Source organism: Tympanuchus pallidicinctus, unplaced genomic scaffold (genome assembly GCF_026119805.1).
Source record: "Tympanuchus pallidicinctus isolate F22 unplaced genomic scaffold, pur_lepc_1.0 scaffold12, whole genome shotgun sequence".
Classification (NCBI taxonomy): Eukaryota; Metazoa; Chordata; class Aves; order Galliformes; family Phasianidae; genus Tympanuchus; species Tympanuchus pallidicinctus.
In genome coordinates, this window is record NW_026294637.1 from 9,126,709 (window position 1) to 9,149,403 (window position 22,695).

Here is a 22,695-nt window from a genome sequence, read left to right on the forward strand (position 1 = left end):
AGAAACAGACTTGGAGATGCTTGCCAAGAGGCCATGGGGATGGTCTGATGCCGTTCCTGCTAGTGTCAGTGGAAGCCAGAGCTGACCTTGACTCAGTCTTGAAGTGGAAGTTTCTTCCTTTTCTGTCGTCTCTTTAGAGTGAACTCCAAGCCAAACTATTTCCCTTTCAGAAGTAACGTTCAGACGCATTAGCTATGAGAAGTGTTTGTCTTTCTTTGTGCCTGTGAAGCGTTCATTTGTTTGAGCCAAAGAGCATCCTCACCACAGAGCATGCAGGAGTACAGCAGCCCTCAGCTCCTGCACGAGGCCATCAGTGACATCTGGCTGTGTGTACTGCAAGACACTATTAAGGGATTGGGGAAAAAGAAAAACAGCTCGTTACACATGCGCCTTGAGTTGCTCATTTGAATAAAGCCCTGAATGTTTGAACTGTGCTCTTCAATGTTTTGTGGTGGTCTGTTGGGTTGATGAAACGTATGCAGTTTTCTCCTGGAAAAAAAAAAATTGCCAAAAATGTCATTTGAAGAGACCAAGCAGCTGTTTGTGCCGGCAGCTCTGAAATGTAGCAATAAGGCATTAATTATATCAGGTTTGTTAGAGCAAGCTTTTTTGTACATGAAATGTGATTTTTTTTTTCTTTCTCTCTTTCTCTCTTTCAGACTTAACCAACATAATGACTGCTGAATATTAAGGGAAAACACAAGAAGGTTACATGTTTGGTTGTCTAATATTCTTGGATTTGATATGAGTCATCACATCTGTTCATTAGTATCATCAACAGCATCCCAGTTTGTATGCACATTATTCACATTCCTATCTGTTGTGTTTGCAGAAATGACATTTTACCCTTTTTTCTAAGGGTTGCGTTTCGATTTTCATATTATTTGGTTGCATGAAGTTGCCCTTTCCCAGTGGCTGAGGTTTATGAAGATGCCGCATACTTGAACATGTTTTAGATCCCTTTTCTAAACAGAAAAGGTGTAACTCCAGATTATATCATTCTATATCAGCATTTTTTTTAAACACAAGTAAATCTTGGCAAAGAGTCCCTTCCATACAACGCTACAGTATTTTCCACCCACAGACATTAGTTTAAATTTCCCTATGGCCATGCTTTCTTGGGTTTTGATCCGTTTACAACATGAAAGAAAAAATCTTTTTGCGTTGAGATCACCACCAAGTTCAATAATGTAATACAATACCTTTCCTTCCTAGAAGTACCTAGCTAGTTATACTCTTAATACTTCTCAAAATCATGATGTAATGTACACTATCTGACTTAGTTCCTATATGTGAAGTTAGTGAAAGTCTTTTTGTGTTTCTTTAGATTAATACAAGGATTTTTTCCAATGCCAACACAATTTGAGATCATTCATTTGGATGCTTTCCACTTTTAAGCTTACTGTGATATAGAACCCTATGGGAAACCAAAAGAAAACATCGATTTTAATTAATGAAAGGCTTAAAAAGGATGCTGTCATTCTGGCTTTTTTTTCCTTTTGGAAATAGAACTAGACTAGTAAGTAAGCATTCCAAATCCATTATTCTGTGTACATTATTGTTGCTATTGTGATAATAGAGATTTTTATTTATTTTTATGCCAGCTTTTATTGTGAAAACATATTTAGTCTGGTTTTATCAATCCTTGTTATGCTTGTCCTTGGAACATCTTTTGCGTATTCAAGGTTTGTAGTTGACGAGTTTACTGTAAAAAACTAAAAAAAAAAAAAAAAAACCACAACAAAAAAACAAAAAACGAAACAAAAAGAAAACAAAAAAATGTATTGTTTTTACAGAATAAATTTATTGGAATGTGTATTGGGAGTAAGGTTTGAGGTTGTAAGCAACTAAGTTAGCGTCATATTTGGCTTCATACGTGTAATAATGTGAGGTATTAATGTAAGTCAAGTATTAAAGCAAAACATTCTGTTAACATGAGTTGACCATAATAGATACAAGTGCAGGTGAGATCTTTATTTTTTCTGTACTTTGCCTTTTCTGGATAACAGGAGGTTATTAAATTCACCTTGAATGTATTCAAAGTTTCTTTAAAAACATTAGAAGTGACATCAGAGGTGCAAATGTCTGTGAGACATCGTGTTGTTGCAGCCCAACAGCTCAGGGCTTGTTTTCTTGGGAGGACGGGGTTGGAGCTGTCCCAGACTCGAGCGCACGTGGAAGGATTCCGCACCAGGGAGGTTGGGTGCTTGAAGGAAACCATTGCTTAAGTTCCCTTTTACCAAGAAGCACTGACAAAGATGTGCTGTGGTTTTTGGGCCTGCCCTGTGGTGGAGGTATGAAACCATGGGTTCTGTCTTCTGAGCGCTGCTACGAACCACGCCTCAGTGTTTCACTGCGGAGCGTGAACGCATGACTTTCCTGCTGCTCTGAAAGTCCCCTTGTGTAGAGTGCAACATGCATGCGCATGAGCTGATGCTTTCCTGTTACTGATCAGGTTCAAAAAGAAAACTGAAATTCTCCAAGTCAAAACACCCAAAATTCAACATCCCCAAAATAAAGTGTGTGCAGTTAAAATGTATCAGCCAATTTCATCTGCAAGAAAGGCACTAAATATCCTGCTTGAAGTATCAGTAGCGATTGCAAGCAGAAACCTAAACAGACCGAGCAAGGTGTCTGTATATGCTGCTACTTGTTTATGGCCTAACACCGTCAGCAAAAGGAGCTGCACAGGGTAACGCTTCAGCAGAACCCTCCTCTTGGAAAATGCATGTTAGTGTGGAAGGGCTGCTGCTCAAGGCAGGGAGCACTCCATGTCCAGCTCAGAAACACAAGTGAGCACATGCTTAACTTCGAGCAGATGAGTAGTCCTTGCAGAAGTGAATCCTTGAAAGTATTAAGAAAACTATACGACTTGCATAGCATAAATGGAGTCATACCATCACAGTGGATTGCTTCTTGAAAGATTTCTTGGGGTTTTTAACAAGCTGACCCACGAGACATTACTTTTTGACAAATAAAACATGTGCATGTTACAGAGTTATGTATGTTAATTTCTGACACTTGAAAATCTTGACCTTCACATTCTGTAGTAAGTTTGCATAGGGATTGCTAACTGATATTCTTCAGTGTGTGGACGCAGAACACTGCCACTGTTATTATTTAATTCCATGCAATATTTTAAAAATGAACCATATACGAAGTACGAACTGTGCTTGGAGTCAACATGTTGAGAAGTGATATTGAAAGCAGTTATCTTTATTTTCCCTTTTTGAGTCAGGTGAACAAACAAGGCCATGCATCTCCACACAGCTGTGCAATCTGGCACACCTCATTTGGGTTCTGTCCGAGCAAGTTCCATTACATCCAAACCCAATTACATACACAGCCAAAAAGAGGAGCTGAAAACAGTTGTGCTATTCTGTTTTTTCTTCTTCTTTCGCCTTCATAAAAAACTCGGGCTTGTGGACACACCTGTAAGCCAGCAGCTGGGGAAGAATCCCATACATTATGTTCAATATCAGAAAAAACTGTTTTGCTTCTTCAGGGACTCTGTAGATGTAAGGAGTTCGGGCATGAAGAGAAGCACCAATATGGGAAAACTGAGCCTGTGGTGTGTATATAATGTGCATATTGGGGAAAAAAAGAAAAAAAGAAGGTAAAGTTCATGAACATTTTGGAAATGTTTGGACAGCATATTCCGCATACAAGTATGCATCTCCTGTGACAATTTCCCTTTTATTCCTCAATTATCCTTCATATGTTTGTATGGCAGTGAGAGGAAATTCACTCTGAACTAAGGTCATTCATAACTCAGTATAGAGAAGAAAGGGAGCTATCGGTGTCATGGCAGGGGGTGATTTTGTGGACAGAGCACTGATCTTTACATTAGGTATAGGATTTCACCCTCAGTTATGGATGATTATTCATGCACCAGGCTCTGTAATCCTTCCCCAGGCAAACAGCCACCAAGCCGTGCATCGCTGCCCGGTGCTGCGCTGGGTCTCAGCCCAGAGGCGGGGGTGGGACCTGCAGCCACCTACCATCGTGTTTGGCATCAGCGATCAGCAGTCAGACATTCTAAATAAAGTCAGAGAATAAAATCTGGAAGCCGTGTTAGTTTCTGTTCCGTTGTTTTTTGTTTCGGTTTTTGTTGTTTTTTGCTTGTTTTTAATTTAATCTTATAGATTCAAACCCCAGAACTCCTGATGATTTCAGAAAATATTGGTAAAGTTGGCCTTGGGTCTGGGGGCAGTTCTGAAGCATAGGTTAAATTCACACGGAAGGTTATAAGCAAAGGCAAGCTTGTTGAGCTGGAGCATATTTTTAGCATAAACAAACACTTAAAGATAGAAGTGTCAGGGTAGTTACTGTCTTTTGTCTCCATCTGTTACCTGCTATTTCAAGCAACAGCTTGAAGTTCATGTTAACTATCGTGTGTCCAATCTTATTTAATTACTTTGTAGTGAGTGAGATCTGAGGAGATGAACATCAATTTAATCCTAAGCAGAGCGGGAGAAAGGGACAGCAGGATTTTAGTAGTGCAGAGGAGTACACGATGGCCAAATGGCACCTCTACTTGGGCTTCTGCAGGAGCTGTTTTGGACTCACGAAGGACTGATTCTGTCCATGGTTGTTAGCAAAGCAGGAAGTGAAACAGTGCAGGTGCTTTAATACACATCTCTCTGGCAAAGGGTTGGACTGAGAACGTACATCAAAACAGAAAAGAAACCTGGATTTCAGGAGATTATAACCACCTCCACGTAAGAGGGAGCACTGATCTAGCAAACCAGAGGCAAAAATAGGGCAATCAAAGAAATCAAGTGCACACTTCAGCAGAGTGCTGCCTAGTATGTTTCTGTAAATAACTTTTACACAGTAAACAGATGTTGAGGAGCACACTATCAGCAGCTTGTTTCTGTCAGCTGGATAATTCAGTCACCTCTTGCTGCCCGTTTGTTCTCAGCTGTCTCAGATGAGAGCTGCCTTTGGCACCTGTGTGCACGTGCTCAGATACCTGCTGCCTCTCCTCACATTGGGAACCTTTCTGCAGACAGTGAAGAATCAGGAGCAAACACCATTCATTATACAAGGTAATGGTTTGCAAAGAAAATATGCAATCACGACCATCGGGCTTTGTGTAAGAGGTTTGGTGCTGTCTGATGTTCACCTAAAGCTTTCCAGGGCATCTCAGAACTGCTTAGGGGTTAAGCTGTGTGCCTCTTGCAAGGATCTCCTGTCTCCAGAAGTGGCCCAACTATGTGTAACAGTGAGTTCACAAACTTGGCAGAAGGAGCTGTAACTCCTCAAACCCCTCGGATGCCTTAGAACATCTTAGCCTTACTGTGTGATTTGTGTCTCTTACAAGAGCTGGAGCACACTGGTGAGCTTTCACTGTTATAGAAAATTGAAACATTTGTCTGCTTTTTTTTTCTCTTTGTAACCCATGAAGATTTTCACTAGCTAGTGAATGCACTATATGATTATTATTTATTAGACTTGTTTTGTCTGTGTAATGCTTTTTTCTTTGCATTACCAAGGAAGCCATTGAGGTCTGTTAAAGTCAATTTTTTTTTCAAGTTTGATTTACCTTCATGTAGACTGTGTTAGGCTTTTAATCTTCTATCTTTCCATGACTGTACTCAGCTTCTGTTTTTCTGGTTGGTTTGGGTTTTTAGTCTTGGTGGGAGGAGGAAAGAGAATGCTTTAAAGCAGGTCTCTCATTTGCCAGTAGCCTAATCGTGCTCTGACTTCAAGTGCCCAATCCATGTTCTTTAGAAAGGTAAGAGCTGTTAGTCATTCCAGATCACTGTGCCAGTTGTGCACTAGGCTGGTATTTCAGTAAGTGAGGGCAACCTTGAGTCTGCTGTGATCATATCTTCCCAGTGAATAAACCAATCCTTGGTGCTTTCTGCCACTGAACCTTCAAGTGGAGAATTTTGAGAATCAGAACTTGGCTGAGAAATCAACCAGATAATGTGCTACAGGTTAACTTCTCAGGTAGCCTCTTCTGTTTAATAAACATGTGGCCTTTGTTAAACTTGGAGCCTTGACAGTGTGCTGGTGGGGCCATTCCACAATCACTGGAAGAAGACTGGTGCTGGGTTTGGCACTGCTCAGTGTGACAGCTGTAATTTACATTTCCTGCTACACATTAGTCTCCTTGTCAGTATGAAGTAGTTTGGGTTTTTTACAATATTTTTTGTCTGTAGCATTACTGCAGTTGTTGGGTTTTGTTACCCTGCAGACAAGAAAGTCCTCCAGCCAGGGGAAAAGAGCCTGGAGAAAGGTTCCTTCTAATACAGATTAAAATCAAATAAAAAAATTATAACTGATTTTGGAAGGGATTGGATCAGATCTCATGTACCTAAGGAAAGTCATCAAATGGAATGGGGAGAGAGTAACCTAGAAAAATATGTTCCTTTGCTTTAGTTCTCCTGCAGATCTGAGACACTGCAGAAAGAAGCCACCAAAAACTGCAGAATTGAGGAGAGCAGATCTATGGAGGAGTAAAGAAAAACTTTCTATATTTTGGACAGTATAGAGAAATAGGCTGCAAAAAACTGGTGAGACAGGTGGTACCCACTGGTTGTGGGCAGCAGGGGTATGGCTCTTAAATTGCTTCACATGTAGCTCACTTGCGTAGGTGAACACCAATTTTTTCAAGTTCACAGAGAGTGTGCAAACTGTAATAATCCAAGCTCTGGTACTTTGGTGCTTTGACATTTAAAGAGCTCTTCCTTCAACTTCACAGTGTTTAAGAGTTACAACCTGTTCTTGAAGTCTGAATGTCAGGAACAACCATTTAACTGAGAGTGATGTGTAATTCTGAAGCAATAAATACAGAGAGGAATGGTTATTTTTGTGTGTGAAAGGGCAGGCACTTTGAGAGGGTCTTTGTTTGGATGCATCATGTGGCGTTTTGAGACTTGTTTTTTTTTTTGCAAAAAGTATATATATCCTAATGATAGGAATAAAAACAACTGAGATGCCAACATCTGACATCTGTAGGAGCAGTGTTCGTTCCTGGGGTCAATGCCCCATTTCTGTCACTAGTTGTTTACCTTTTTTTTGGACCTTTGCTCATAACTGAAGGCAAAATCCAATTCAGTACTGCATTTTGATCATCAGCTGCAAGTTTTTTAACCTAAGGCAAACCCAAAAATGTGTTGTATCCCTCTGAGTAACAAAAAAACGCTCTAGAAAGGTGCCTTTGGTCCATTATGTCACATTTTTCTTCCTCAGTTGCTCAAAGTTCACAAAGTCAAGTAAATCTTTTTCTGTTGTGTGATGACTGAAGTTCATTCTGCTGTGCATTGCAGTTAGAAGTACAAAAAAAACCCAAATATCCCAAAGGAAATGTGGGGAGTGTACAGCAACATGAGTTCCCTTTATCAATTGGATTTTGTCAACCGACAAAGTTTTGTACATAGCACAAGATTCAAAGATTAAAATGGGAAATTCTGAGTAAAAATACCACTTCAGAAAGATTTCTTTTAAAAAACAAAACCAGATCCCCTCCAGTCTGAGGTTCTGAGTTTGTAGGTAGGTTTGTGACATTCAGCATACTTTGACTTCTGGTTTATTTCACAAAGGGCTCAATAATCATTGAAGAAGCAGTTCTTAACCTGCCAGCTTGAGGAATTCATGAAACCTGAGCAATCTGTCAGTAGAGAAATGTTCCCAATGCTGCCTTGCTTACGTTAGCTAGCTTGTGCTTTTTTTAGGTTAGATTGTGCCAAACACAGTTGTATATTTTTTTATACCTTTTGGATAATATGTTTGTCAGATTCTGTTTTGATACAATTTGGTGATTCAAGATCATCTATAAATTGTTGGATAAAAAAGTCATTCTCTGTGATACCAGCTGACAAATGGAAAGTAAGCTGTCACTCCCTCCATCCTGAGTGGGCAGTTAAGCTGGACTGCAGTTTGTACCCATGAATGTTATCTCTGCAACAGGGAACAAAGTGTTGGTTTGTGTTTGTCTAATAACAGTACTTGATTTACCCTTACTGCTGTGTCTCAATGTTTTCATTATTGTTAAAGCACTGACTGCATATTTTTCCTGTGTTGTCTGGATACTCAGAATACATTTCCTGCATACAGTACAAATTATTTGTCATTGTCTCAGCTGTGAATGTTTATCTGTATGGCATGATAGGTAGTTTATTACTGCTTGTCAGTTTCTTTTTCTTTTGGTCAGTCTTACAGCCACCAGCACTAAGAGCTGTTTAAGAGAACCCAAACAGAGTTCAGTATGATCACTAGCATGCCTTTGGCAACAGGAGTGTGTCCTAATGTCACTGTCTGTTCACTGTGACTAGTAGCTCCTTGTTCCACTTGTGCTTTTCAAACCACTGATCTGGCATATCATACATATTATGGGAACACTGTTACTGTTTTGTTGGAGCTGTATGTTTTTTCACATGACCCACTGCTGGCACTTTGGGACAGGTTTCTTTCATAGTCTCAGCTAAAGAATGCATGGTGCTCAATAAGGTTTGCATTTTCCCGATTGAATGATTCAGTGGAAAGAGAAAAGTCTACCAAGGCAAGAAAGCAGTCAAATATAAAATAAGCTTGAGTCTCCATTCCCTCAAGTTAGTTTTACACAGATACGAAAGATGATCTGTGTTAATATGGCATAAAACCGACATGGCTAGGTCAAGCCCTGCTCTCCTTACATATTCCATAGTTCTCTACTTATTAACTAGTAATTCAAGAGTGAATATTTTGTGGAGAAATACCTGAGCTAGTCCTCCAGCATGTATAAGGGTTAAATCAGGCATCCAGGAACAACCAGGCACCAGTAGGCCATACAAAGCAATCACGTAGTATGGCACGGAGTAGAACATATATGCCAGCATCTGCATTTTAAACACAAATATTAGTTCCTTTGCAATACGAGGGAGGTGCATTAAAAGTTAGCCAGCTGTTGACTGTAGAATTGAGATTATTCAAAACTTTGTATCTAAAACCTCTTTGAGAAAAGAGGATGCTGTTGACTGGATCCATACACCCCCAGGCCCCAACCACTATCAATGGCTGTTGTCTCTTTGCCTGATCCAAATCCTCTTTATCCCAGGACATGTTTTCCCTCATCATACTGCTTGCCATCCTGAGACCATGCCAATAAGCATGGCTTGTCCTAACTCACCATCCAGTACATCCACTGGATGCTATTCAGAGTCCATTTCTCAAGCTCCATAGTGCTTTCTGTTTTGGAGTGTGAAATATATTGAAGTGTGAAATGTATTGACTATACTGAATACCCCTTTTTCCAGAAAGTATAGGTCACTGTCTGAATGGTGAGTCTTCTTATCACTTCAGGACCTGTCCTTATAAGCAGCAGACAGGCTTGCAAAAGAATGGCAACTTTGCAAATATTACAAAACTGAAGCAAATGTGCATTTAAATAGGTTTGGTAGGAGGCATCGTGGTTGAAGGAGCATGTCATTGGTGACAGAAGCACAACATGAGCTTAAGGAACCTAGTTCTGCACCTCTTTTTGCTCCATTATTCCAGACTGAAGGTCTGCTTTGTCCATCTAAGAGAATAATGATTATAAAAAGCACACGGATCTATCTCATGAAATATATTTTAAAAAGCCTGAGTAATTAGGATGTGTAACTCCAGGTAACAGATCTGAATCGAGGTTACGTTTATCACAATGAAGAACTGGTATCCTGGAAGGCTGTTTAGTAGGAAATACAAAATACCGTTTAACTTGCCATAAACAAATACTTTCCTTCTTGATCTTGTCATCTGTGTAACCCGTGGCGTCATCTTTGTGCCAGGTAACAAATCACTTCGTAACACTGTATGCTTTCACAGTCAATGCTTTACCTGAAGCTTAGGATAGGCAGCAGGATCTTTTATATAAGGCTCGTGCAGTTGAATATATAGCCGGCAGAGTTCAGCAGGGCAATCCAGAGCAATCTAAGAAGAATTTTTAAAACTTCCCGTGAACAAAGGACTTTCTCTAAACCTGTTACCAGCCCTAAGGCTCTAGGAGTGGGCTGAAGTACTGCTTCCTATGAGACTTGCTTAGCATCTGTTCCAAAGGTGATTCCTTTAATCATCAATTTAAAAAGGGGAAACAAAAAAAAGCCTGAAATGCAGTCTCCTCTCATGCTGCTCAGGGAGGTGCTGAGGAAATGCTCACAGCATACTTGAAAAATTTTGGCTGGAAGAGAATTCAATCACTTGGCTGTGCTAGTAAAAAATATAACAATTATTGATTTGGTCTGACAGCCAGACTTTAATCCCAGTGAATGGGCTTTGGAATGGAAAATTGCTCAAGGAGTGTGAGGAAACTTCCGGTTAAGCACTCAAGTTTAGGATAGCAGCTACTGGTGTAGTCCAAGAAAAGATTTGCAATGTGGCAAAGTAGCAGTGGAGAGCAATGCAGATTCCAAAGACAAGTGTAAATTAAAAACAACAATAATGATTTTTAAAGGGAGTAGCAGAGAGAAGTGGATTTTACATTCCTGTAGAGCGAACAAAGTTCCCAATGAACAAGATCCAGTTCCACAAGGAATGATTTCTCACAGGATCCTTAAAACACCTTCTACAAAAAAATAACTATTCTAAAAGGAGTAAGCAATCTCTATCAAGAGCTGCCTCAGTAAGACTTGCAGCAAGGCATTATTAACACGTAGTTACCAGCAGGGCTAAACATGACTTTTGCACAACCGAATATTATGTGTATTTGTTGTGTGACTTTGGCAAGAAATAGGAAGATTTACAAGAAATGGATATTCCTCCCCGTTCTTTTCCAATATGAGCATCCAAGAAGGTCTGGGTGTGTTCTAATATATTATATTTCTGAGCACTTTCATAAAATCATGGCTACTGCAGCTACATGGAGATGTTTGGTGGATCTCTGTATGTAGAAGAAAGGCCAGTAAGCTGTTCCTGTTTTGGTTATGTAAAACTATATGGAAATGACCACATACTATAAAGAAAAAATAAAAAATCAGCAAGTTATTCCTCATAGGAAATGAAGTGGGACTACAGACTAAACTTAGAAGCTAGAGCATGAGAGAATACTTCCCACAGCAAAACTGTAGGTGAAATAGCAGATCAGCCAGCACGAGTAGCGCTCTGAAATAGCGTTGTACATAAGAAATGAAGTGATCTGCAACAAGTTAAAAGGGGGGAAAAAGGGGGGAGGTTGTGAGGCAAGTTTTTGGAGAAACAGCAGATGAGTGTAATTGAGGAGCAGAACTACAGCAGGGCAATCTGCAGTAGGTTTAAGATGCTTAAACATCTGAACTTTGAGACTGGATGATACACAAATTCCTTTCTGCTTAAGACAGAAGGCGTTTTCTTTACTAACAACTGGATTGACCTACTACTGAATTTATCTACTTCAACAAGCATTTTCAACATTGACTCATTCCCTCTGAAATTTTAATTCAATCAAGTGTGCTTAAAACAAACACAAAGACCAAATCATATTTGGTAAGTAGAAACAAGTTTTTTTTTGTTTGGGGGTTCAGTGTTTTGGGAGCTTTTTGTGTTTTTTTTTCTCTCCAACATAGTATAAATTAATTTTGTTTCCTATATAATTTCAATGAAGTATCTGTTTATAAAAACAGAGACTTAATTTAGTTGGCTTACCTCAATGTTCTTGAACATAAATGCAACTCTAAATCACTCAAAACAATTTTGTTCCATTGATCTGCACCTGGGATGCTATGTACTCCCGAAATTGTGTGCAATTTCTTCTGAAAAACACACTTTACATATGGTAAAACGGAGAAACAAAGAACCAATAATTATCCTAAATTTCAGTTTATGTATCTAAGGCCTATTCCAATCTTGATAATGAAGGAATTTTCCTTGACTGAAATGTACACATTTTTTCCACACAGTTGCAAAAATATCTTTTAGAAAAACAAGTTTAACATTTTGACTGAAAAGGAAAGGCTGTAATATTGAAATATCTTCAACTTACCATGCCCCTGAATATGCAAAACCCCGCTGCCAGAACGAGATACGCAGCTAACATTAAATCCATTGGTCGCCTTAGGAGTCCTTTCTTCTGAACTTCCTGAACCACCTGCAATGCACAACACGTTTAATACATCCCAGCTCTGCCTGACATGTAATTAGCTCCAGATCATTCGCTGCAAGAAGGTTCCAGCAGTGAAACATTGTGATAGAAGCAGTTCACAGTTGTTACCTTATTTTTCCACTAATTTCAGGGACTGAAAGATTTCTGCATGTGAAAAGGAGATCTTCGACTTGACAGCGTGCAGTCAGGAAAACTAGTCTGAATAAACTCTAGAAATGGATGGATCCAACTGAAGCCATTTGAATATGGATTAGTTAACTTTCAAAGCAACTTAAATAACCCTGAACTCACATCAATCTTTAAAGCAGTATTACAAACTTCCTTTAAAGTTGCATCTATTGTTAATTTAAATGTAGAAAAGCTTTAGAAGCATTGGTTTATTATCTCAAACATTTGAAACTGAATCTAAGGACTGTTTGGAGGGACAGCAAAATGAGAGCTCATCTCATCAGTGACAGTGAATGCTTATTTTCAGCAGCCTGTGACGCTACTGAAATTAAAGGAACGTGGATAAAAGAAAAACATTTCTGTGGTCTCTGCTGAGGTCAGTGAACAAATATTATACCCAAATACGTAATGCAGAAATAGCTTCAGAGCAAGATCCCCTATAGCCTACCATGTGTGCCTGTAAGAGCTGATGGCTCTGCGTTACCAAAAGCTGTTTGGAAATCTAACCAGGAGGATGACATGGAGGAACAAGAGTGACTGCTTGGCCTACTTGGTAGAACATATTAGACTCATGGAAACCATTCTGGGTACAGTTTCAGCACTGCGTATTGACGGACAACGTGGTAAGCACATCAGAGTATCTTTGTAGTTCAGGGGGAGAACTTCCCCATTTATATGTGTTAGTCATTTCCTCTTCCTTTTTATTTGCCATGTGTTGGCATGCACACAGCAAAAAGAAAAATCTGATCTCCTTCCTGTCTTATACTTGTGGAATTGTCTCCAAAAGCACAAAACAATAATTAGGATGTAGAGGCACAGTTAAAAGCACTCGAGATTACAATAAAAGCCCTAAAGAAGGAGAACTAATTTGCAAGCTCAGTTCCTGGGCAAGGACTGTAAGATCTGCACTGTAGTTTAACAAAAATAAGGCCATTTGATACTCAAGCTCTAAGAAAGGGACGGCCTATTTATTTTATTTTATTTTTTGATCTTTTTCAGGAAAAAAAACCTGTTGCTTTGCAGTATTTGAAGAACTTTTATAAATGTTGCTGCGCTTAAATACATGCAAATAATGTATGTATATTCTAACATTTATTCGAGAGAGAGACAAAGACTTCCCAGGGCTGTCGAGCTAAATCATTATCAGATATAAACTACTACATGGACGTTCCACTTAGTCTAAGTATGAAGCATACACACATTTCCATATATATTTATATGCATCACTCTCTCATGTCAAAAGGTACGTTACTGAATGTATATATTCACTGTGATCACAAAACTATAACAAATTTTGGTGCAGTACTAGTTTGTGAAATGGCCAAGGTGCAGAAATGAGTGCACCTTTTTTCTCTACGTCTACACTAAGCAAAAAAGAAATGAAAAGCTTAAGAAGGGGAAAAGATGCACTTTACTGTCAGAGCTAAGCTGCACAGTAACTTTGCCCTACGCTTCTTTTTACACAGAAGAGTCACATCAGCACATGCTGAAATGAATGAGGCGCTAAGCACATCGGCCTGGCAGAGACAACCTGCTACAGGTCTCCTACTTACTGCAAACAAAACTGACCTCTGCACGGGTCCTGCCAACACTGCTGTTTCTTTTGTGTGGTGAGGAAATGTGCAGGCACATGGAGCATTTTCTCTCGCGTCCAGGAAAAGGAATTTTCCATAACCTCTGAGGGGCTCCTTGCATGCTCAGATTTAAGGAACAGGAATAATCTTATGAGCTGTCTGTAGAAGTCAGACCCTCCAGAATTCATGTACAAATCTGACTTTATGTGTTTTAATTTTGTAAATGAATTTTAAATTACATTAACCTGTTCCCTGAGCTGATACACTTAGAGATAACCTGCTGGGCTTTGTAAAAAAGCGTGGCACAGTTTGCTTTGATTCTAAGTGAGGGCATAATTCTTCTCCTTTCCTATGCACCACTTCTATTAAAAAACACCCAACATTTGATTATCTCCTTGAGTTTTGTTGCTTTGCTTTTATTTGGGTTTTATTTATTAATTCATTTGTTTAACTTAATGGTTTATCCTAGCCTTATAGCAATGAGTATTTTGGCCCCAGAATTGCATCTGTTGCTTCCATGTAAGTTCTTCTCCATATTTGCTCTATCACACTTAAAGTCATTATTAAAGTTTCTATCTAAACCTACACTGACTGCATGACAGCTGAAGCTGTTCAATCTTTCAGCTAACTGTAATTGATCTTTTGAAAGATCCTATTTCCAGGATTTACAATGATTATTTAAACTGATTAGCAGTAGCATTATACACAACTATTTCCTGGAAACAATACTCACTTTAGAGCTGAGAAAGTTTTATTAAAATAATAGCAATTTTGTTACGGCTTGAAGGTATTTTAGATTATACTGTTAATGGACCGAGATACAAATTTCCAGTTGTAATCCTTGGATACAGAGGATAAAATAGCTGTGAACAGAAAACGAGTTCTGAAAACGAAGTGGCTGGGCAAGGCTTGATGGCCCTGGTGAAAGGAATGAAGACTTTTTTTTTATGGTCTTCTAAGGAAAGGAAGTTCAGCTTCCCAAGAAAGGATTCACTTACAAGTGCACCGTCAAACTTTCAGCTCACAGGCTTCTAATTCAGTCTCTTTTTGAAAGAAAATTTAGAAAGTGAGTTTCCCTGGCATGTGTACCAGTACCAAATCTAAGTAAGTGGTTGAACTCCTTGTGAGCGCTGGAGATGTGGCTGTATTTCAGCAAATAAACAACCCATCACATATTTACTACTACAGCAATTTCTGCAGTGTTTTCTTTGCTGGGAAAACAAAGCGAAACCTTCACCAATTCTTCATGCAAAGAATGTTCTCACTAATACATTCAACAAAAGTCAGTGCTACATTTAACTACACTTAACTACTTCTAACAGATAAGCTTCTGGCTGATAATTACTGACAAGTTTAAGTAAATCAGCTCAGACTTCCACAATATGGGACGTGATTTCCTGCAAGATCATACGGGAGAGTAGAAGGGAGTTTGGCACATACACTTTCCTTGATTTTTACCTTTAAGAAGGATGTGCCCCAAAAGCGAGGCACAGCCCATAGTTTATCTTCAAACTTCAGGAGATACGAAAGTCTGTCTATGCTCCTCTTCCTCACCTAAGATTCATCATGTGTGGATGGATGGCTGAATGTTCTCTTTCATACATTTCTGGAATATTTTTCAGTGCGTCATCTGCTGTTATTCTACTCCCTAGAATGTGCTCCTGTTAGCTATGGAATAGTAATTCTTTTCATCTGTGTCTTTATTTTCAGCTATAGAATGAAGCTGACAGGGACTTGAGAGCTCTTGAGATGCAAAAATATTACTTGGTTATATTACAATATATTACATTGTATTATATTTACATTATATTTATTGCTGTGGCAATAAACTGGCTTGCAAATGGCAACAAAGAGTTAAATGTCTGTTCAGTGCATTGTATTACAGGGTTGTTTTATTTTGTTTGTTTTCAGTAAGACAGTGCATAAGCCATTATTCCATTTTTTTATTGCTCAGTTATATTATTACAGACCAGCTATTAAATTCAATGGCAACAGCCTAACCAGCTTGTAAGTAAAGATGATTTTTACAATCTTCTTTGAAAACGTAAAGTGTAGAAACAATTAGTGAGTAATAATTGAACAATTAATATTACCTCTGCAATCTAATATTGCAGAATACACACACACACATGCACAAAAAGGAAGGAAATGTTTAAATTACATAAAGTCTGTAAGTCTTCTACGGAAGAATATTTTTCTGTAGAAGTTCTCTAAGGATTTTGTGGCACCTTATGACATTGGTATATTTTAATGTTTCCATCAGTTGAGGAATTGAAACAGTCAAAAGCTGAATAAATAGAGGGAAGTAACAACATTACCTTTAAAAATGAGTCCTTTGCTTTAAATATGAGAGAATTTTGCTATTCCTTTATCCCACCTTAATGATATGTTCTTGTAGTACAGGTATATTTACAGTGTCTACACAGCCTGGCAGCAATTGTCGTAACAGTGAACAATTATAAAGCATTCCTCTGCCACAGAGGGGCCTGGAAAACTCCATACAGACAATAGGCATATTTGAGTTTTTCTAACAGTAACCAACACTTAAATACATTAATATTACCTTGACTGGAGTATCAGGAGTTGCTGAAGGTTGATTATAAATTCGGAACCCAGCCCAGATGGGAAGGCAAATATATGGTACACTCAAGAAAAAAGCAGGACACACTTTTGTTCCGTATTTTCCTGTTAGAACAAAATGATCATAAGGTACTTGAAAAATCTGTAAGCTGTGCTGAATACTACGTATCTAATATCAAACCGGAAGCAGCTATGGTAGTGTATCACAGAATCACAGAATCACACAGAATCACAGAATCACCCGGGTTGGAAGGGACCTCAAGGATCATGTAGTTCCAACCCCCCTGCCTAGCAGGGCCACCAAACGTACACATTCAGATCAGGTTGCCCAGGACCCCGTCCAACCTGGCCTTGAACACGTCCAAGGACGGGGCATCCACAACCTCCCTGGGCAGCCCGTTCCAGGGCCTAACCACTCTCCTTGTGAAGAAAGGAGTAGTGTAGACATAAAACACTGGAAGCTGCTGTGAAAGCAAAGCGGATCTTGAAAATCTGGTACTCAACAGTGCCAGGCACAGTGAGACTGAACCTATCAGCCAGGAAGGCATGTCAGAAATGAGGGAAATTGTCCTTTTTTGGAGAGGATAAGAAACCAAATCAGTGACTCTGTGCTAGGTAATCCTACAGGAATGGAGGGCTGTGAACTCTCCTAGTGGAACTTACTTCAAATAGAGACTATGCTTTGGAGAAGGAAAAAAAAAGGAAAAAAAAAAGAAATTTACCTATTTTTTAAGATCTGGTATTTTGTGGTTTTTCAACATCCTGAAAGTGGGGACACTTTAAGGCACCATGCGCCAGAAAGACATTATGTGAATACTTAAATTACAATTCTAATCTCTAGCAGTTATGCAATGATTTATCTTAATCAAAAAATGTTCAATTTATTTTGAAAATTGAATAACTTCCAGATTTCATTTTGTTAAAGGTGATCTGGATGACCCTAATGCTGCTTGAAAGTCATAATATTAATTAGTAATTTTCTGCAAAATAAGTTTGATATTATTTACTTGGAGACAAGTGCTGTATCCCTGCTAAAATTAAACCTAATTTGGATGAAATCTTATGGGCATAGCAAAATACAATACTTTTATTTTTCCTTGAGAATGTGAATCAAAACAATTTCTTTTCATATTTCATATTTAAATTTTGAAATATTCTCTGTTATAGATAGTCCTAAAATTTGTCTTTCACTTCATTATAAACAGGAAGACTTGGAAGACTTAGATTTAAGACTTAGAATGCAGCAAAACAGAAATAACCTATTGCTGAATTTTGAAAACGTTTCACAGGAGAAATTTAGTTAAATAATTACATCCTTACCCACAATGTTTCCAGGCATAAAGACAATGATGCTCATGAAAATGGAGCCCAACCAGTAAAGGCCAATGGTTCTATAGCTTTGTCTGTTAAAAATAAAAAATAAAAAATGTCTAAATACAAAAACAACATTTTTGCACTATCCCTAAAAATCCACTACCTCCAAATCATCTTCAAATGTTATGATTGGTGTGGTTGTGTCCTAGTAAGCAAATATTTAAGATCTGCACCACAAGACAGCATTGGATTCTTGTTTCGAGGTGGGAATTTAGAATACTACCCTCCTGTCTGAGCAGGCTATTGCATGAATAGTACAGGATCTGCTCATACTTAGTTGTCTGTCATTATGTTTCACTCATCTGAAGGCTGACTGTGTGATTTTGCATGTTGTATGTACGCAAATACGATAAAATAATAATTATTTATTAATTAACTGAATTCCAGTGTTGCTCCTATTGCCAGTGTGTGTACATTAGCCTCTGGATTCAAGAGTTTATCTTCTCAAACCTTCTTCAACAGAAATAAAGAAAAGAACTTGTAGAAAGGGCTGCTGCCTGCTAAGCAAGTGATTCTCTCCAAATGGAGAGAGTGCATCATAATGCTAAACCATACAGTACTCTAACTGTAAATATGCTAATGGGGGCAAGATATCTCATAGTTTTAATGTGTGTTCTTTTGCTTTTAACTAGCATAAAGCACACAGATGGACTGTTCTCAGGGTGAAGGAGAGAAACCATAGATCAATGGATTTGTTGGTCTTACAAAGCTGAGAGAAAAAGCAACTTGAAGAGGGTACAGTTCCTGAAAGTAATGACGTTTCAGTAGTGTTGCTTTAGCCTATGACATGAAACAGTCCTGAAAGAACAATCTAAATGCTACATAGAAAAGAAAGCCCTTCGTGGGTTAAATGAGAATGCAAGCAAAGTATTACACAAATCAGAATGACTTACTCCCAAGCAATAGCTGCCACCATCAAAAGATACATCAGATAATGAGCAGAGCCATCCCAATAGCAGATCACATGGCCATACGCAGTGTTCAGATATGGTTCACCCTAGGGAAAAGTTGTTTTCAAAATCATGCAATGATTCAAGAAAGAATAATCAATTAATAAAGAACAGCAGGAAACGATTTGATAAAAGTAACTGATGATCATACAGTTCAGCAGTACACCTTTTGACTGTTAATAAAGATGTTTCCAAGCACAAACCTGATTTAGTAAGGATCAAATGTAATGAAATCGGTTCTATGGTTACAGAACAGAGTGCAAGATGAAGGGAAATCTCCTGCATGTGATCATCATCACTGCTTTGCTCTACTGCCGTATTTCAGTGTTAAAAGAAACAAAACAAAGCCACATTTAACAAGTAACAAAGATACATCTGTCAACCTAGAGATCTACAGCAGTGCTGGACGTGTTAATGATGCCAACAGGTAACTTTGTAGGCCCCAACTCGTTCCACACTAAAGCTCATGGAATCTTTTCAGTGACTTCAGTGACTTTGAGAGCAAGATCTTACTGAGCTATTTTTGGTGGATGTTGCTAATCAGCAGCCAACAGATTCTGCTGAGTAGGTGTTTGGCACCATCGTTTTGTTAACTCTACTTCAATTCCAAGTATGAAAGTAACTGGGCAAAAGCAAAGGCACGGTATTATTTCCTTCTTGGTAAAACGTTTAGATATGGCAGCACCCAGCCACCCCATGTGTTGACTATGGTTTTCAGCAACTGTTTTCCATCCATATAATGACCATGCAAGTTAATACAGAACAGTATTACTTTAATTAAATAAGGTTGGAGTTGAAAGGGATGTTAATTTTCCAAATGAGTCAGTGATTTCAAGTCAATGACAGTTTTGCCAATAACAATTAAACAGGTCAGTGACCAAATTTAAGAAAGTCCTGTTGAACATGTAAGAGGCTGTTTTTCTGTGGCAAATACTGGAACAAGTTATTCACAGTGAAGATTTTATTTGTATTTGTAAGCCAAGCGGTCCTTTACCTCTCTCAAGTAATGAGTCATGAATCCATCAATAATTCCATCTTGTTCCAGCCCAATTATTAGATTCACTACACTGGTAAAGGCAAATACAGCATAAACTGTAAGAAGACAGAAGAAAATAAATTAAAAATAAATAAATAAAAATAAAATTTAGAAATGTATAAAGACTTGAAATCATGCAGTCACTTCACAATCTAATAAACACAGTCAAGCAGAGATCTACTGAACTATACATGTCTATTTTGAGTCACAGATATTTAACATACATATGATGTGACAATTTCACATCATTTTTCACAGTTTCACATAGTTTTTCAATAGTTAGTAACTCAGGAAGTTCTTAGAAGGTTTTTCAAAGGAATGTGAAATCCCATGGAGCTGTAGGTACAGCCTCCATGGAAAAATCAGCATATCCAGAAGGCCAAGTATGCTTTCAAAGATCTTAGTCATAAGTGACCTTGATTGTCGCTACCTCCTGAAAAGGGATAGGACAAAAAAAAAAAAAAAGAAAATGTAACTTGCCATTTTTGAAGGAGAATGCCATTAGCACATTAGCATTAGCCCCTGCAGTCCATGGGAGACCTATCCAGCAAGGCCGAGTGGCATTCAGAGTCGCTCATCTGAGACAGAAAACTTACTTATGTTAGGCTTTTTATTTCCTTTGACATCTGTGGGAATTGAGAGTTCTCAACCTCAAAACACTGCAGGACAGATGCCTACAAGTTGTAATAAGGAGGAAGACAGAGGATAAATACACAAAGTTTATGTGCTGCTTCACCTACAGCCCAATGTTGCAAAATTTTCAGCTTAGAAAAAAATGGGCCAGCCAAAGACACAGCTGCAGTGTTTTTGCTACAAGGTAATCTAAAAGTAAGGTTTCCTTTCAGAAAGTAATCGATATCTCCATGCTTTGATGGCAAAGTGTAAAAATAGAAATGTATAGAATGAGTTCTGAAGCCACGGTTAAATTTTAAAGCTGAAACAATCACTATATATTATCCTTCACAAAAATCAATACATTCTGAATTTAGCTCCCATGTTAACAGGACATACCATAAAACAGCGGATCCTTTGGTGGTTTTCTTTTGACAAGAACACGAGCCAACAAAGCAATAAAAACCAGAACCAGTAATCCAACTGCAACAATTGACCAGGAACTGTAAAAGAGAAGTGGGGGTTAAAAGAAAAACAGGAAAAGGGGCAGAATTACATTTATTCAGTTTTTTTTATCAGCTGCTCTCAAATTACAGGCCCACTCTCACATATAACATACTCTTAAAGTAACTGTTTTTAATACAGAAAAGATTGTTCTAAAAGTCCATTTCATAGACTGTCATAGGGTTCATTTTGTAGTTTCGCATGATTTATGGGCCTGTCTTTTTACATGTGATTATCTAAAAAAAGAAAATACAAAAATAGATAGATAAACAAAATGTCCAGTAGTCAAGATTTGTCTGACTAAAATCAGTTTCCATACTGCTGTCTGCAAAAATAAATAGAAATGATGGAAAATGCAAAGGCCAATGAGACATGAAAGTCATGAATGCAGAGATTTCAAGGCCAAAAATAGGATCATTAAGGACATTAAGTCTGACCTCAGCAATCATTTACCTAACCTAGAAACTACATATTTACAAGTAAAGCACATTAGTTTTGCAGGCTAAGAGCAGCAGTGTGGAGCACCTGTGACGGATCTAATTTCCAGTTTTGGAAGTGCTACGGAAGAGCCCTCAGTCCCCATAAAGCAGCACTGCTTGAGGTGATGCAGGAATGCAGGAATCAGCTCTTTGGCAGTAACACAGGTGGGCTCTGCAGGGCAGAGCTTTCCTCTGAGATACTGGGGGCTCTAATGCTGCTGTGTGAGCTGTTTGTAGAAAGGAGAACCAAAATCTTCAGCAGAAACCCTAGGAAAAGGTGCATTAAGAAAATGTGTTTGTGCTTTAAATCCCCGTATGTGCAATTGATTCTGTGAACTCTCTTCTCAGTCCTCAGTTTTGTGCTTGTGCACAGAGGAGAAAAAAATAAAAAGAGGGAAAAGTTAGGTAAACTCCAGAAGCACCAGCTAAGAAATATTTGGCATGTGATTATATACAGAGTGCCACTATGTGTGTCCAGAAAACAGTGTATAAGCAAACAGTGCTGATTGTGGTGACTTCAGCCTTAGTGAAGCTTCATTTTAAATCACTGAAAAGAAGAGCAAGATAACCACTTTGGAATATACACCCGGATGCTTCCTGAGCCGTGGTGGGTGCTCCCAGCCTGCTGGCTTGCTTCATGGCTTCAGTCTTCTGCCGCTCCACTCCACCAGTGATGGATTTCTTCACGCCATTACAGCCGCTACTACCACAACAACTCTGTGCTGTGGTTTATCAATTTGAAACAAACATTGGCACCATATCACATAAGTCAGCACTTCTCCAGCAGCGAGAAACCAAGAGAAATAACTAGGTTATGAGCCAGGAGGAGGCAAATGAGGAAGGAACGGAGGCAGCAAAGCCTTACAAACACGGGGCAGATATCCGTGCAGTGCAGCAAAGTAGCGAAACACGCGTGGCTGTGTGCTCAGCAGGATGCCGGGCTGCGCCCGCTGCCGTCCCTCGAGGGGGCGCCGTGCTGCGGGGCCGCTCGCATCGCTCCCGGGGCGGCTCTGCCCCCGCTCTGCCCTCGCTCCGCCGGCCCGGCCCGCTCAGTCCCGCGGCCGCAGCCGCCCTCTCTCCCCGTGCCGCCGCTAAAAATACCCTCCGGGCTGCCCCTCGCCTCGGCTCCCCTCACCTCAGCCTCCCGCTTCCCCTCCCGCCCTCCGCCGCCCGCCTCACCTGCCGCCGGCCGCCAGGCAGTTGAAGAGGTACGTGACGGGGATGGCGGTGAGGGAGAGGACGAAGACGCCGGTGGCCGCCGAGGCGCTCATCCCGCGGCGAGAGGCGGCGGCCGCTCAGCGAGAGCCGCGCATCGTCCGCGCCGCCGCCCCTCAGCGCCTCCCGCCCCGCCGAGGGCCGCGCTCACGCGGCCGCC

General features: G+C 39.5%; 2 protein-coding genes across 12 annotated transcripts in view; one reads left to right on the plus strand and one right to left on the minus strand.

Moving 5' to 3' along the window:
- HDGFL3 (HDGF like 3) overlaps window positions 1-2,036 on the plus strand; it is a 35,108-nt gene extending 33,072 nt beyond the window's left edge. Inside the window, exon 6 of the mRNA XM_052671634.1 lies at window positions 660-2,036. Coding sequence (XP_052527594.1) covers window positions 660-665 — 6 coding nt within the window. The 3' untranslated portion in view covers window positions 666-2,036. The remainder of the gene's footprint in view (window positions 1-659) is intronic.
- Window positions 2,037-3,187: 1,151 nt separating this feature from the next.
- TM6SF1 (transmembrane 6 superfamily member 1) lies at window positions 3,188-22,682 on the minus strand. Of its 11 annotated transcripts, XM_052671626.1 has the most exons (11): window positions 22,500-22,677; window positions 20,737-20,840; window positions 19,684-19,781; window positions 18,633-18,736; window positions 17,686-17,768; window positions 16,349-16,470; window positions 11,924-12,028; window positions 9,808-9,900; window positions 8,709-8,828; window positions 5,549-5,637; window positions 3,481-3,566 (listed from the first exon to the last, which is right to left on the minus strand). In XM_052671626.1, exons 1-10 carry the CDS (start codon window positions 22,589-22,591, stop codon window positions 5,581-5,583), a joined length of 978 nt encoding a protein of 325 aa, XP_052527586.1. In that variant the 5' UTR covers window positions 22,592-22,677; the 3' UTR covers window positions 3,481-3,566; window positions 5,549-5,580. The 11 variants fall into 11 exon arrangements, with proteins under 11 accessions (XP_052527583.1, XP_052527588.1, XP_052527585.1 ...); XM_052671623.1 differs by lacking the exon at window positions 5,549-5,637 and having other exon boundaries at window positions 3,188-3,566; window positions 22,500-22,675; XM_052671628.1 differs by lacking the exons at window positions 5,549-5,637; window positions 22,500-22,677 and adding an exon at window positions 20,206-20,303 and having other exon boundaries at window positions 3,188-3,566; window positions 20,737-20,843.
- Between the last annotated feature and the right edge of the window lie 13 nt (window positions 22,683-22,695).